At 56.1% G+C, this 14,391-nt stretch overlaps 7 protein-coding genes across 8 annotated transcripts; 3 read left to right on the top strand and 4 right to left on the bottom strand.

The window, feature by feature from the left end:
• Nucleotides 1–185: 185 nt before the first annotated feature.
• On the bottom strand, nucleotides 186–674 carry IUM83_05556 (Signal peptidase I; the record flags this gene model as incomplete). The annotated part of the gene is made up of 1 exon (XM_067929702.1): nucleotides 186–674. The coding sequence occupies one exon, from the start codon at nucleotides 672–674 to the stop codon at nucleotides 186–188; it is 489 nt and encodes a 162-aa protein (XP_067799469.1).
• Nucleotides 675–835: 161 nt separating this feature from the next.
• On the bottom strand, nucleotides 836–3,034 carry IUM83_05557 (protein casp-like; the record flags this gene model as incomplete). The annotated part of the gene is made up of 2 exons (XM_067929703.1): nucleotides 836–2,045; nucleotides 2,097–3,034. 2 exons carry the CDS (start codon nucleotides 3,032–3,034, stop codon nucleotides 836–838), a joined length of 2,148 nt encoding a protein of 715 aa, XP_067799684.1.
• On the top strand, nucleotides 3,006–3,811 carry IUM83_05558 (Glycine-rich RNA-binding protein 2, mitochondrial; the record flags this gene model as incomplete). The annotated part of the gene is made up of 3 exons (XM_067929704.1): nucleotides 3,006–3,080; nucleotides 3,325–3,475; nucleotides 3,558–3,811. 3 exons carry the CDS (start codon nucleotides 3,006–3,008, stop codon nucleotides 3,809–3,811), a joined length of 480 nt encoding a protein of 159 aa, XP_067799686.1.
• Nucleotides 3,812–3,880: 69 nt separating this feature from the next.
• IUM83_05559 (Molecular co-chaperone STI1) lies at nucleotides 3,881–5,224 on the bottom strand (the record flags this gene model as incomplete). The annotated part of the gene is made up of 2 exons (XM_067929705.1): nucleotides 3,881–4,303; nucleotides 4,370–5,224. 2 exons carry the CDS (start codon nucleotides 5,222–5,224, stop codon nucleotides 3,881–3,883), a joined length of 1,278 nt encoding a protein of 425 aa, XP_067799595.1.
• Nucleotides 5,225–5,496: 272 nt separating this feature from the next.
• IUM83_05560 (Farnesyl pyrophosphate synthetase) lies at nucleotides 5,497–6,913 on the top strand (the record flags this gene model as incomplete). Its single annotated transcript, XM_067929706.1, has 6 exons — nucleotides 5,497–5,515; nucleotides 5,614–5,770; nucleotides 5,854–5,926; nucleotides 5,997–6,200; nucleotides 6,272–6,363; nucleotides 6,430–6,913. 6 exons carry the CDS (start codon nucleotides 5,497–5,499, stop codon nucleotides 6,911–6,913), a joined length of 1,029 nt encoding a protein of 342 aa, XP_067799521.1.
• A 673-nt stretch (nucleotides 6,914–7,586) lies between these two features.
• IUM83_05561 (uncharacterized protein) lies at nucleotides 7,587–10,634 on the top strand (the record flags this gene model as incomplete). Of its 2 annotated transcripts, XM_067929708.1 has the most annotated exons (3): nucleotides 7,587–8,518; nucleotides 8,593–8,872; nucleotides 8,940–10,634. In XM_067929708.1, 3 exons carry the CDS (start codon nucleotides 7,587–7,589, stop codon nucleotides 10,632–10,634), a joined length of 2,907 nt encoding a protein of 968 aa, XP_067799523.1. The 2 variants fall into 2 exon arrangements, with proteins under 2 accessions (XP_067799523.1, XP_067799522.1); XM_067929707.1 differs by having other exon boundaries at nucleotides 8,593–8,953.
• Nucleotides 10,635–10,893: 259 nt separating this feature from the next.
• On the bottom strand, nucleotides 10,894–14,202 carry IUM83_05562 (cGMP-dependent 3'; the record flags this gene model as incomplete). Its single annotated transcript, XM_067929709.1, has 4 exons — nucleotides 10,894–11,207; nucleotides 12,825–13,054; nucleotides 13,120–13,622; nucleotides 13,705–14,202. 4 exons carry the CDS (start codon nucleotides 14,200–14,202, stop codon nucleotides 10,894–10,896), a joined length of 1,545 nt encoding a protein of 514 aa, XP_067799519.1.
• Between the last annotated feature and the right edge of the window lie 189 nt (nucleotides 14,203–14,391).

A 14,391-nucleotide genomic window follows, 5' to 3' on the forward strand; every position in this document is an offset into this window, starting at 1 on the left:
CAAAAACAACACAGTACTCTTCGACCCTCAACTCTGCTCTCCTCCCCTTGCATAGTCTGGCACCTATAGCAGCCCCTCGTAGCTCAATCAAACGCAACGCAAGCATGGCAACCCGCTCATATATTGCGCGAGTTTCTCCACGTAACTGTCGAGCTACATCATCTCTACCCTGTCGCCCTGCTGCTCTATACGTTGACGCGGTCCTCCGACGGCTCCCCGCGCACGATCTTCATCTGGCTGGGCGGCCACACGACGGCCAGGACGCGCGAGTCGATGAGCGCGAGCGGAACGGGGCCGAACGAGTCGCTGTCGTCGCTGAACGTGGGGTTGTCACCCTCCACCCAGCACTTGCCCACGGGCACCACGCGGTGGCCGCCGCTGCGGTCCGTCACCAGGTCCCCCTCCAGCGCCACCAGCCGCTTGATCAGGTACTGGCCCGCCGCCTCGGGCGACTCGAGCACCACCACGTCGCCGCGCCGGTAGCGGTGGCGCATCTGCACCGAGAACTTGTCCAGCAGCACGCGGTCGCGCACCGCGTCCTGCGTCAGCCCGTCGTTGAGCGCCGGCTGCATGGAGCGGCCCTTGACGCTGGCCAGACTCACGCCCAGCGCGTTCACCGTCACGCCCACGGGCAGCCACAGCGCCGCCTTGACCACAGTCTGCCACCTCCCCATTGCTATTGCTCAAGTGCTGAAAGTCTCAGTGACGAATTAGCCTATTTTGGAAGTGGTTGACGTAATTCGTAGCTTAATTCGTAGTTGAAGCGCAATGGACAGATACATGTTTACTTGTATTAGTTTTTGATGCACACACAACAGGCGCTTTAGTCGCCGATTTACGAGTCGTTCGTGACCCCGCAGACGTGCATGAACGAATACAGAGTGGCCACCACGAGGAAATGCAGCAGCAGGATGTACCCGAACGCCATGTTGCGCGTGATGCGGTGGCCCAGCAGCAGCTTGGCGCTCGTCAGCAGGATCTTGTCCACCGGATTGAGGTTCGTGAAGCGCTGCTGGTTCTCCATTTTGTTGAACTGCACGAATGGATTCATCTTCTCTTCGTACATGCCGCGGTAGCGCGCTTCAACGTCGGACGCACCTCCGGATCCATCTTCCAGAGCGGAGAAGTTGGGCTTGACGCGGGAGCCCGCTGACTTGCCATCGCCGCCGTAACTCTGCAAGTAGCGAATCTTGTGGTACAGCTGCATGTTGTCTGTCTCGAGACGCGCCACCGTGCTCTTGTACGACTGCGCGAGCTCTTCCACGCGGTTTTTCTCGCTCTGGAGCTCCTTCATCCGCTCGCGGAACCGATCACGCTGGCCACGAACGATCTCCAGCATCTTGCTATCCGACGATGTGGCCGAGTTTGCAGACGCTGAGTCTGCTGTCGCCGCCGCTATCACACCCCCGCGGGAAGACCCTGAGGTTCCTGTGAATTGATCCTCCATAGCGTCCATGAGGATCTCTGATCCGATGTCGCCCCCGATAACACCGGCGCTGCTGCGGTTTCGTCGAGCTTTCTCCAGTGCAGCTACACTCTCTTCTAAGTTGCGAATAAGAGTTGCCTGCTCGCGGATTTTAGCATCTCGGTCGTGGAGCTCACCTTGCACCTTTTGCAATGCTGAGGTCCGAGCTTGAAGGGTGCGCTCGCATTCCTGCAGCGAGTGCTCGAGACGACGCACACGTGATACCAGAATTTTTTCAACCTCGACTGTAGCCGCCTCCAGACCACCGGCAGCTTCATTGTCTTCCGCAGCATCCATCGAAGAAGTTTTGCTCCTTTCATCATCGTCATCGACAATGTTGTACTCTAGTTGCTGCAAAACACGCAGCTGGCGGGTCACCTCGTGGAACTTCTCAACTGTTGGCCTCGCTGCCAGCTGAGACTCCAGATCCTTTTGGGCCTGCTGGGCATTCTCTAGCGCATGTTTCAATCGCTTCATTTCTTCTGCTGATGCTGCATTCGCTGTCGAGTGGGCATCTTTCAAACGGAACACCTCTTGACGCAGCGCCGCGACGACTGAATCTTGTTCCGCCTGCATCTCCCTGGCCGACTGCAAACTTTCACTTACATCTCCGTCCGCATTTGAAAGTGACGAGCGTGCATCAAAGATCTCCGATGACGTCGAAGCGCTCAACAACTCGTCGAGCTGTTTCTTCAGTTGGGTGTTCTCCAACTGCAGCGTCTGCGACAGCAGTGACTCCTGTGAAATGGCTTCCATCTCCGCGTCGAGCGCATTACGCGCAAGCCCCGATCGCTGCTTGTGTGCAAACAAATCCGACTGCATCGCATCCATCTTCGCAAACGTCTCCCTCATCTCTGCCCGTGACGCCTCCAGTTGTCGCTCGTAGTCTCGGCGTTGTTGCGCCCACTCCAACTTTGCATTCTCCAGCTGATTTTCCAGCTCCCTTGTGCGTTGCTCCACTTGCTGGTGCACCGCATCCTCCTGCTCCCTCGCAGCAGCAGCGACCTGCTCTTCCAAGTTCCGAATGGTGATGTCCTGGTTCTTGAGCGTCGCGAACTCGGCCTCGTATTCCTTCAGCTCCCTCTTGAGCTTCCTGTTCTCCTCCGTCAAGTCGTCCGTCCCAGAACTAGAAGCCACCAGCGCTAGCGCAGGCGCAGGGTCTGGGGCCGCGTAGAGGCCCTTGTACAGCTGGAAGAAGGCGTTCTCCGAGAACTTGGCTCGCCGGGTGAGGTGGTCGATCTCCTCCTGGTAGGCCTTGAGCAGCGGCCCAGCGCCCGCCGCCTTGTCGGCGTCCGTGGCCAGACGACGGAAGTGCTTGGTGGTCTCCGCCAGCTTCTTGCGGGAGCGCACGCTGGCGTCCTTCTCGCTCTTCATGGTGCTCCCCTGCGAGTCCAGCAGCACGCGCTTGCTGTCCAGATCGAAGGCCTTCCAGAACTGCAGCACGGGAACGACACTCTGCCGACTCGTGGACGTGCGCAGACGCGGGCGGGCGTCGCCCCCGCTGCTGCCTGGGGGCGTCGCAGCCGCCGACACTTCCGTCATGACTTTGTCACCCGCGACTTGGGCCATTCCGCGAGTTTCAGGAGAATTTCAGCCGGGAAAAAGAGGTAGAGAGGTAGGGGGTGATGTGTACAAGGTGTGCGGTGCAGTGAGAGATGCTGGAGCGGCGTGCGTGATGCAGGAGGGCAAGAGGAAGTGAGCTTCTCCTTGGCTCCTCTCGACTGCGGTCGCCTTGCTGCGTGGCGATTGTTCCTGAAAGCTATTACAAGATGCATTCTTATAGAGAGACCACGTCTGCCGTGAAGTCCCTGTAAACGAACTGATTACCTTTGTGTTCATTTTTGACTTCATGGATACAGTATTTGACCCCTGCAGGTAGTCAAAATCTGATCACCATGGCCATGCGTCGCGGTGGAATGCTCGCGATGCGGACGCTGCGCCAGAGCGGCCAGAGGGTGCCGGTAGCTGGATCTTCCCTGCGTATGATGTCGACACACGTCTCCGTGATCGGTAGGACGTGAATTTGCTGCAAGAAAGCGGCTGTATCCATGTTGCAATCGAGACTGAACGCTCGGGTGTCTTCCCACCGCAGGTTTGCACTGGAAGACGGACGAGACACGGCTGCGCGAGGTGTTTTCGGGCTACGGAACGCTGGAGGAGGCCAAGCTGCTGACACCCGACCACTCGTCCACGCACCTGTGGGCGTCCCTGGTGTACGCGACGTTCGAGGAGGCGCTGGAGGCGGCCAGCGAGATGAACGGCCAGGAACTGGACGGCCGCCTGCTGCGCGTGAGTATCGTGGACCCTCCCACGGAGGGCGGGCCGCTGGCCGCCACTACCAAGTAAGCAACGATCGGGGGAATAAACGGAGTAGAGTTTCGTATTGCAAGCTGCGGGTTACGGAGAAATCTGAGCTTACTCGGTCGTGGGCACTGCCCGCGTGTTCTTCCACGCCAGCAGGCCGTGGAAGTCATCCTTGACGAGCGTTAGCAGCGTTCCAAGTTTGTCGTTTGCACGGGCAGCGCCGACACTGACGCGAGAGATGTTTTGCGCCAACCGGTCGCCGGTGCGCGCAGCTACCGCTTGGACGAGCTCATAGTTCTTCTCGTGCATTTCGCGCGCGCGGTGGAAGTTCTGGGAGGCTGTGTAAATTTGGCCGAGTCGCGCACAAGCGTCTGCTTGGTTGACTACGTTTTCGGCGCGTGTTGCTATCGTCACGTAGTTGTTGAGGAACTCGATCGAGAGCTGCTGGTTCCCCAGCTTTTCGTGCGCAGTTGCCAGTGCAGCACAGGCGTTGCCCTCGCCCTCCGCGTCGCTATTTTGCCTTGCTGCCGCGAGCTACAGCACAGATACATTGATCGTTATCAGAAGGTGACAATTTGATACTTCAAACAATGAACGTACGTTAGTCTCCAGGAAGGGGAGCGCGTTAGCGGGTTCGTTGAGCGCGTTGTAGCAGCTGCCAATCTTGAATTGAGCGTGAGCTTGCGCTTCGGGGTTGTGTGACTTTACCGCGCAGTCCAGCCGAAGCTTGTACAGCTCGATGGCTTCCAGGAACTGCTTTGCTCGTTCATGATGCAACGCAAGGTCCACATACACTTTGCCTAGCTGCGAGTAAGTCTCTCCACGAAGCTCCTCATCATCTTCGTGCTCGTAGACAACCTTCGCGACGGCCACGCAGAGCTCGAGATACTGGCGCGCCTGTTCCAAATCACCAGCGGCATGATATCCACTGCCAATCTGGCTCAGCACGCGCATCTCGCTGATCTGGTCCTTGACCAGCCGCGTAATCTCCAAGCACTTCTCATAGAAAAAGATCATGGTCTTGGTGTCCTGCTTCTCGGAGCAGTACGTGGCAAGGCTATCGTAAGCAGCCATCACGTCAGGAATCTCTCCGCGTCGCTTGCAATGCTCAGCCGCCACCAGCTGATCTCGCAGGAATTCCATCTCCGGTAACTCTTGCATTGATAAGTCATTCGTTTTCGGCCCAGCACCTTCCGAATTTCCATTAGCATTAGGTTGCTGAGGTTCCGGGGCACCTCCGTTAGCTCTTTGCTGGGACGCTGGATCGTTCCGATGCGTCAGATAGAAGAGATCCACGAACGACTGCACGTATCCGTCAATGAGCAGCTGTGTGCAGATATCCTCCTTCATTTTCGCCTGCAGTTCTGCTTGAGAAACAATGGCGCCTCCAGCCAGCGCCGTGTCCTTCCAGCTAACCTGCGCAGTGCCCGGGGTCGCAGAGCTCGGTCCTCGCATGGGTTGTGCCCTCACCGGGCGTTGGTGGGTCTCACGCACCACCCGTTTCTCGCTGGGTGCTGGAACACGACTGGACCCGTCATTCTCAAGCTTCTGTCGACTCTCGGGGCGCTTCTTGCTCGCCATCGTCCTGCAGCAATGATCAACATGGCTACATCTTTCACATCGCGTCGTTTCGCGACCCTAGATGCATTCGTTAAAGTACGATTTGTTGCGTCGAGGAGGTCCAAAACGTGAGGTGGCACTTGTTGATCGTCATCGCCACCCGAACAATGGCCCAGGAACGCGAAGGTATCACCTGCTGCACGACGGAGGATATGGAAGCTCGTGTGGTTCGCAGTACTTGTAACTAACTGGTGGTGGTGTCTTCCCCTGGTCTACATTGGCAGAATTCATTGCTGTGTGCGGGAAGCTCAAGCTGGAGGTGCTGGAGCTGCTGCGCACCAAGCACCAGCTGCCCCAGGAGGCGCTGGACTGGGTGGACGAGGTGGTGGAGTACAACTGCATCGGCGGCAAGCTCAACCGCGGCATCAGCGTCGTGCACTGGTGGGTTTCAGGCGTCGCACTGGGCTGGGTTTTCTAGCGTGGGGACTGATGTGTTGGTTTTGTTGACATGGTGCAGCACGCAGGCCATGGCCCCGGAAAGGTCCTCACCCGGAGCTGAAGGAAAAGGCCAGTGTTCTGGGCTGGTGCATCGAGTGGGCAAGTGGGAACGATGTCTTGTTGGTCAACGTATGTGGTGAATTGACGGGTGATATGTCATTGTGAATAGCTCCAAGCGTTCTTCCTCGTGGCTGACGATATCATGGACGAGTCCATCACTCGTCGTGGCCAGCCGTGCTGGTACCGCAAACCCAACGTGAAGATGATTGCCATCAACGATGCGTTCTTGCTGGAGGCTTTCGTCTTCCAGATCCTCAAGAAGCACTTTCGCTCGGAGCCGTACTACCTGGATCTAGTTGATACCTTCCACGATGTACGTGGAATTGTTTGATGATCCATGATCAATGAGTACAATGTAAGCTAAATAGATGTGTGCATGCCCAGGTTGTCTTCCACACGGAGATTGGTCAGCTGCTGGACCTGACGTCGCAGCCTCTGGATGGAGAGGCCGACCTCGACCGCTTCACTGTTGAACGGTACGTCTAACAACGCTGATGGAAACGGTTGCAACGTCTAATTTCGAGCACCCTATGTATGTGCAGCTACCGCCAGATCGTGATCAACAAGACGGCCTACTACACGTTTTACCTCTCGGCTGCTTGTGCCATGTTCCTGAACAGGGTTGCCGATGAGCCTTCCCACAATCTGGCCAAGAAGATCTGCGTGCAGATTGGCGAGTACTTCCAGATCCAGGATGACTTCCTCGACTGCTACGGCGACGAGAAGGTGATTGGCAAGGTTGGCACCGATATCCAAGACAACAAATGCAGCTGGCTGGTTGTCCAGGCGCTTGATCGCGCAACGCCTGAGCAGAGGGAGACGCTGAAGCAAAACTACGGCCGCAACGACCCTGACGCCATTGCGGTCATCAAGAAGCTTTACAACGAGCTAGATCTCGCCGCAGTTTACCACAGCTACGAGGAAGAGACGTACAAGACGCTCTCGGAAGAAATTGCGAAGGTGACGATGATGCCATCGGAGGTGTTCACGCTGTTAGTCAGCAAGATTTTCAAGCGCAACAAGTAAGCGCCATACTACGGAGTGGGGATATTGTCATTGGGATAGTGATCTGCAAGACTCCAACAAAATGCGTGAGAGAAATAAACGCAACTTCGAAACGCAGGTATTTTCCTGGGGATACAATGCGGCTGCGTAATTCTGTAACTCATCTCGAGTAACAATGTGGTCGTCACAACTAGCGAGCGAGTTAGCTTGAGTGAGTCTCTTCAAACCATTTTCAATCTAGTCTTCATTTGGTTCTCCTTGAAAGTGGTATCGAACGAACCCGCGAGTGGTCATGCTGGGGAAGTAAACGTTCAGGAAAAACATAACCTCGAATATATAATCAGCTATGGAAATTCTCGTAGGAGTAGAGGACAACGCGAGATACTTGACTAGTGACGCAGCACAAATTACACGATTTGAAGCTGGAACGGATTCATGGGAGGTCGAGTGTTCGGCGCAAATCGAGTTGTATGGACGAGAAACATTTTCGCTGACAGCTTGTGTGCATTGATCGTATCCGGATACCGATGACAAGGACCTGGTGGATACTTTTACGAAAAAGGCAACATGCAGGTCACAAAACGCGGGATACTGACACCCCTTTTGTGTGTTCCACACTAAATTTGTCCCCTTACAAACGCCAAGTCAAATGTTAACCATTCCCCACACGAAGGATCGGCGAGAGGCGACGGACATGGCTACGTCAGCGGAGGACGGCGCGCAGCTGGAGGGGGTGGTGCTGGCGGCGCTGGACTCGCTGTACCAGCCGCACCTGACCAACCCGGAGGCCACGCGCGCGGCGGACGCGTTCCTGCGCGGCTTCCAGCTCACGCCGGCGGCTTTCAGCGTCTGCGCGTCGCTGCTGGACCAGCTGCTGCCCGAAAACAGCACGGCGGCGCTAAATTCGGACAGCGTCCCCGCGGTCTTCTTTTCGGCACAGACATTAGCCAATAAGCTGCGGCGCCAGGCCTCCACTTCAAGTTGCGACTACGCCGGCTGGAGTACCCGGATCGTAACCTGGTTATCCAGTAGCGCCAAGCTGCCCAAGATGGTGGTTACGCAGTTGCTGCTCGCCCTGGTGGCGACGCTGCCGCGCCTCCAGCCGCAGGACCTCAAGCTGCAGGACGCCCAGAGCTCAGCCAACAGCCCCAGCCAGCTCCTCGCGCTGGTCCAGGAGAGTTACGCCCAGTGCAACGGCCAGAGCGTGGTGGGGTACGCCCTGTTACACTTGGCGCAGCATGGTGTACCCCCCAGTGTACTCGCCGAGTTACTGCTGCTGCTGGTGGAGGAGGCAGACGCGCTGGCCGAGCGCAGCCTCAGACAGAGGATGCAGGACGAGGTGGACGCCTGGGCGCCCGCCGTGCTGGACCGGCTGCTGCCCCAGGTGATGCACGAGGCCAACAGTAACCGCTCGGTGGAGGCGCAGGAGACGGGGTTACGCGCGCTCACGAGCTGGTTACGCTACGTCCGTGTGGACGCCGAGGTGGTGGTGCGTAACCCGCTGCTGCACTCGCTGCTGGGCTTCCTGGCGCGCGACGAGCTGTTCGACGCGTCCGTGGACTTGGCCGTGGAGGTCGTGCACTCGTACGCGCACCAGAACCTGGTGGTGCAGTGGCTGGCCCCGAGGTTACTGTCGCTGAGGGAGCTTTCGGTGCTGCGGTGGAGGCAGAGGACGTGGACACGTGCCTGGGACTTTGCAGGATCTTCACCGAGATGGGAGAAGCATATCTGGAGCTGCTGCTGCAGCAGCACGCAGCGGGGAACGACCACGCCGCGCTCGTCGACTTGCTGCTGGACTGCATGAGCTGCCCGGACGCCGAGGTGGCGGACGTGACCATCCCGTTCTGGTTCCGGCTGCTCCAGGGGCTGCAGCATCGTGTCACCCCGGCCCTCATGGCGCAGTACAAGCCCCGACTGGAGCGCTTGGCGAGTCTGTGCATGCAGAAGCTGCAGTTCCGGGAGGAGTTCCCGAGTCTGCCGGTGGACAAACAGCAGGACTTCAGGGCTTCCGCCAGGAACTGGGGACATCCTGCGCGACTGCTGCCAGCTACTGGGAGTTGAGGCTGTTCTTCAGCACTGTGTGAACGGCCTGAACCAGATTTTTCAAGCGCCGGCGGAGTCGCGCAGCTGGGAGGCGGTTGAGGCGCATTTGTATTGTTTCCGGTCTATTGCACGGGAAGTGGAGAAGACGAAGACAAACGCCCAGGATCTGGACGCACCAATTGCGCTGATCTTCCAGCATCTCCCGCAGTTTGCCAATCACCCCGCGATCTGCTATACGTCGTGTCTCATTGTGTCGCGGTACGCCGAGTGGTTGCGTGCGCATCCAGCGGCCCTTTCAGCCCAGGTGGGATTTCTGAATACCTGCGTGACAAAGAGTGCAGGTGATGCTCGCTATGGTGAGTGGGAAGTAGCGCGAGCTGCAGCGTCTGCAGTTCGCGCTTTGGCTATGGACTGCTGGTCCATGCTTGGTGGAGATATCGTTGCCTTTTACCTGCACATTGAGGAGCGTGAGCTTATGTCCGTGGAGGACCAGGTGCTGATTCTGGAGGGTATTTGCGCGGGCGTGGCAAATTCTGGCGACTTGACGCGTATCTTGTCGCTTCTGGATCAAGTGATGAAGGGCATTGGCCAGCGACTCACTTCTTTGGTTGCTTCGAGTGCTGCCAAAAGTCATGTACAGATCGCGCTGAACGAGTTGCTGCGACTCATGGCTATTTACGAGTACTTAGACATTACGAAGCTACAAGGCGAGAAGCACCCGCTTGTGATGCTTACCGAGCAGTTGTGGCCGCTGATCAACCAGCTGCTGGCGCTGTATCGAGGTCATGATGAGCTTGTGGAACGTGTATGCCGTTGCTACAAGCGCATTCTTCGTATGTGTGGTGCGGAGATTGCACCCTTGTTGCCGCAGCTTGTGGACAACTTGCTGGCATTCTACCAAGCGGAGCCGAAGTCTTCCTATCTCTATACTGCCAGCATGGTGCTCAAGTTTTTCGCTCATGGTCACAATCAGACAAACTCGGCGGAAATGGACTCCCTCTTTGCTCGCATGCTATTCACACTGATTGAGACGACTACGCCAATTTTCGCAAGTGCGAAAGGCATGGAAGCGCGTCCAGACGTGGTGGAAGAGTTTTTCTTCCTTATGGAACGTGCCGTTAGATGTGTACCTCATGTCCTGGCCGCACCTGTACCAGGTGCCGCTTCTGGACAAGGCCGCCCGCTGATGACGAGTATGTTCTCGTGCGCAGTGGCAGCACTAGCGATCTCGCACAACGATGCCAATAAGGCGGTGCTGTGCTTTCTGGAACAAGTTTACGTGCAATCTCAGACGGACAACACGCGCGTAAAGCTTGCTTCATTGTGCACATCTGACAACGCGGCACATGAGGATAGCAACAAAATGTTGGTAAGTTATCTGCTTCGAGGTGTTGTTCTTGGTGCTATGTCACCTACTCGAGTGGATTCAGACTACGGCTCGGCAGCAGGAGTATTGGTTCAGCTAGCCAAGGTTAATGGCCCTCAACTTCAGCAGTGGATCGCAGAGTGGTTTGAGCAGGCCACGGCCGGAACTTTTGCAACTGCAGCAGTCAACTTCCTCACGCCCGACGAGGCACGGGAGTTCCAGAGTGAACTGTTTAGTGCCGCTAACGAACGCGCATTCCGCCGCACCGTGCGCCATTTCGGTAAACTTTGCGCTTCTCGCAACACATCGCTCAAGGATTGCGAACGCCAGTAGGAAGCGATGCGAATGCCTACCCGCCAAGACCAGTACCAAACACACCCGGCGCAGGTACGCACAATCTGAACAAAGGACCAAGGATGTCGACCCACCTTCAACACTCTTCAAGTATAGGTAGGTTTGAGTGGGGTATGAGAGGTGGCTATGCGACTCTAGCAAGTGATCTCTATGCATTTTGTGAGTGTTGATCATTCCTCTCTATATTCAAGACCAGGTAACATTCGCTTCTCCTGAGGTCCATCGAGTCTTCTACTTGTCAAAGGGCGCCACTTCGCTCGTCTGCTTCGGCGCTGGACGTGTTTCTAGACGACAAATGCAGGTCAATGGCGTATGTGGAGTTGGTGGAGATGTGGCTGCCTCCCCTCATCATGGTCGTGCTGGCATCATCTTCATTTGTCAGTGCTGCATCTTCCACTGTATCATATTCCCACGCAGCACCTTCCTCGTTGAAGCCATGAGCGTTGTCATCAGCAGGCCACAAGGTAGGGTCATAGGCACCAGTATCCCCCCAAGTGTAGCTCTCGTTGGCAAGGTACTCTTCATCCGGAGCTGTAGCGTAGACATTGCCGTCTAATGTGGTGGCATAGTCTTCAGCTAATGAAGCAGGGACTTGGTCTGTTCCCACTGCCGCTCCTATTGCTTCGTGCTGTTCTTGGCCAGGCTCAGTTAGCTCATTCTCGCTCCCAAGCACGTTCGTTTCTGCATTCATGTCTTCGGCATCGACTGCCACCCCCGATATGAGGTCGAATGTTGCGGCAGAAGAATCGTTAACATCAGCGCTAGTACCAGAGAGAACTTCGTAGCTGACCGCCTCGAAAGGAGTGCTGTGTCGATTGACGGGGTGATCGCCACCGACTCGGGGCTTACCAGGGCTGTTTGTTGGTGAAGAGGATACGCGTTGAGACTCCAGTGCTGCTCTGTGTTTCGGGTCTGCTGAGGCCACCCGCCGGGCATTTCGTGACAGTGGTGTGGAGACTCGCACGGTAGAAACCGATGCATGCCTTCCAGAGCGGTGCGAGCTCGTGGCGCGATCACCCTGCTGGGATGTTGGAGTGACTTCAGTGGGAATAGCGTCGGTATCATCGTCATTATCGTCTTCCATCGTTCGCGTTCCGGCAAGTTGGTCAGAGAGGGTTGCAAGTTGGGCCTGTAGTATCTCCGAAGGGCAAGCGTCGTGAAGTTGCTGGGCGGCGATGTGGTGTAGCAGCCCAGCGAATACTCGACAAAACAGCTCGAGCAACTCCAGCATCAATCGATCCTCTGTTTGCTGGGCAGCTTCACGCTCGTTGTTCACAACGATTTCAGCGACCGATCCAGGTATTATGATGTTCCCCGCTCCTTCAGAAGTTGTAAGCGCAAACGGTGACGCCGACAACCGAGCCTTAGCCACTCGTGCTACCTGCACCACTCCAAACGGTAGTGCTCCGTTACCCCAGGGCGAGAGAACTGGAACAAGGTACAATCCACGAGCTCCACCGGGTATGTCCACTGTGTCATTAAAGGCTGCTTGGGCTGAGGGCTCCGTCAGAATAATCGAGGTGGCATCACTACGAAAGAGGAGAGCACACAGAGAAGCTTGGGCGCTGGCATAGCGGCGGACAACGGTGTGAGTGCTGCCATCTCCTGTGTCGTGTGGCAGTTGCTCTCCAGCATGCCACAGTTTGTGCGCTGCAGCATCGAACACGAAGATTCGTAGTTGCTTGATACCCAAGCACTCGCCCAGTTCCCTCTGCGCGACAGCTACAAGCTGCACTACCGACGGGAATAGCGATGGCCCAGGATACTCTGATGGCATTGAAGACGGTAACGGCGAGGCTGCTGATGGGCTACTCGGCAACTCTGAATGCGGAGATCTCATCGTATGTAGCCCCGTTGAAGCCTTAGCGACAATTTCGCTTGGCAGTTGCAGGATCTGGTGCGTTTTGTGGTTAATTTTCTGCAACGTCTTGGTCACTGCGGTTTGACGAAGGATGATCCCAGCTTGAATGGCAAGGAGAGAGCCAAGGATCTGATCGTTGGGCGAGAATGGTTTCTGGTGGGTAGTATTCCAAGCACGGAGCACCGCAAAGACCCCGTGGCTGTTCATCTTCGTACGATTGCTGTCTCCACCAGCAGCCAAGTGTGCTTCGAGGTGCAGTTGGAGCTCGTGCACGATCGGAAGGGCCAAGACCTCTCGTGATGTTGTACCAGTGATGGAATCTGTGGAGCTGAAGAAGCGTGGGTCGTCATTGGCATCATGCACGTTGCAGAGCACGTTTTGACGGGCAGCATAACCAGCGATGCCTTTGTCGAGCGGTAACTCCCAGCGCACAGGTCCACGCTCGGAGGAGCTCGCGACCAATTTCCGAGTAGCATAATCTACCGTGAAAAGCGCTACGTGCTCGCAATGCAGCAACTCACACATCCGCTTCAACATCCTGCATTACAAAGGGTGTAGCAATGGGTTAGAGTGAGCCATAAAGTATCTAACGACGAGACCTACGTTTGTAGCACGGTTGGGAGATGAGTGGAGCACACGATGTGGACGCAGCTATTCAGCCACTTCTTGAGCACCACCGACAAATTAATGGCGTTAGTGATGCTGAACTGCGAGTCCACTTTTTCCAGCACTTTTAGGATGTTGGGGTCGATGTACTGGTATGCTTCTGCTGTGACGAGATGGCTGGCGGTACCCAGCGCCGCATTCTGCACAACTTGTACTCTGACTGGTGACACTGCTCTTCTCGGAGTTGAAGATGTAATAGATGCAGTTGACGATGCACTATTTGGACGCCCGCCATGGTTGATGTCGCTATCCGTGCGTTTCTTCGGTCTGGTTAAGCGAGAGACCTGGTCGGTGTCGCTCGAAGATTCGTCGAGGTCGTCTTCACGAGTTTTAGCGTCGTGCATGTGCTGCAAGGCCTCGATTTCAGCTTTGAGACGCTTGATTTTCTTTTCTTGGTTGGATGTCAGCGTCTTGTCTTCGGCATGTCGTGCTTCCAGAACCTGTAGTATTTCGTACACGGGAACAAGAACCATTATTAAAATCCTGGAAACAAGACATTCGGCTAGTCATCGAAGTGCGTACGCGAAATTTGCGAAGAAAATCTTGATTCTCTCTTGCCAGAGCTTGCAGCGCACTCTGCTGGGCGGATTTGTCGGATGGATTTTGCTGCTGCTCCAATAATTTCTGAAGATTGGCATACACAGCAGTGTACCGTGCTGCGAGTTTGTCGTACTCGTGTCGTTGTCTGAGCACGGTTTTGTCAAGTTCGTCGATGCGAGCCTGTTGCTGCGTCTTCTCGCCTTGAAGTCGTTGAGTTTCGAGGCTGAGCTGGGCTAACTGTTTCTCGGACAAATGACGATACTTGGTGCTTGCTGAGACCTCCCGTTCCAAGAGCACAAGACGCTGCTTCAAGGATGCAATCGTCTGTGCGTCCTGCCGCATTTTCTCCTGCAGCAAAGGGTCCTTGGAAAACAGCGATGCCGAGTCGAACTCGTCGCTTGGACCTTGCCTGGGCTCGACCTCGTCGACAGTGAGTACAGTGTCCGGCTTCACAACTGCTGCTCGAGTGCTGACAGGCAACGGTGTGAGTCTACTGCGTTGTAGCGTTGCTAGGTGTGGACTGGCACCGTTGCTGCCCTGAAGCGTACGTTTTTTGGAAGAGCTATACACACTTGCACTGAGGGGACTGTACATCGGCAGATCTGGAGCAGACCCGCAACGGTTTAGGATGGAGAGCTCCATTGCACGCTTCTTCTTCGCTGTAATATG

Source organism: Phytophthora cinnamomi (genome assembly GCF_018691715.1).
Source record: "Phytophthora cinnamomi strain GKB4 chromosome Unknown Contig4, whole genome shotgun sequence".
NCBI classification, from domain to species: Eukaryota; Oomycota; class Peronosporomycetes; order Peronosporales; family Peronosporaceae; genus Phytophthora; species Phytophthora cinnamomi.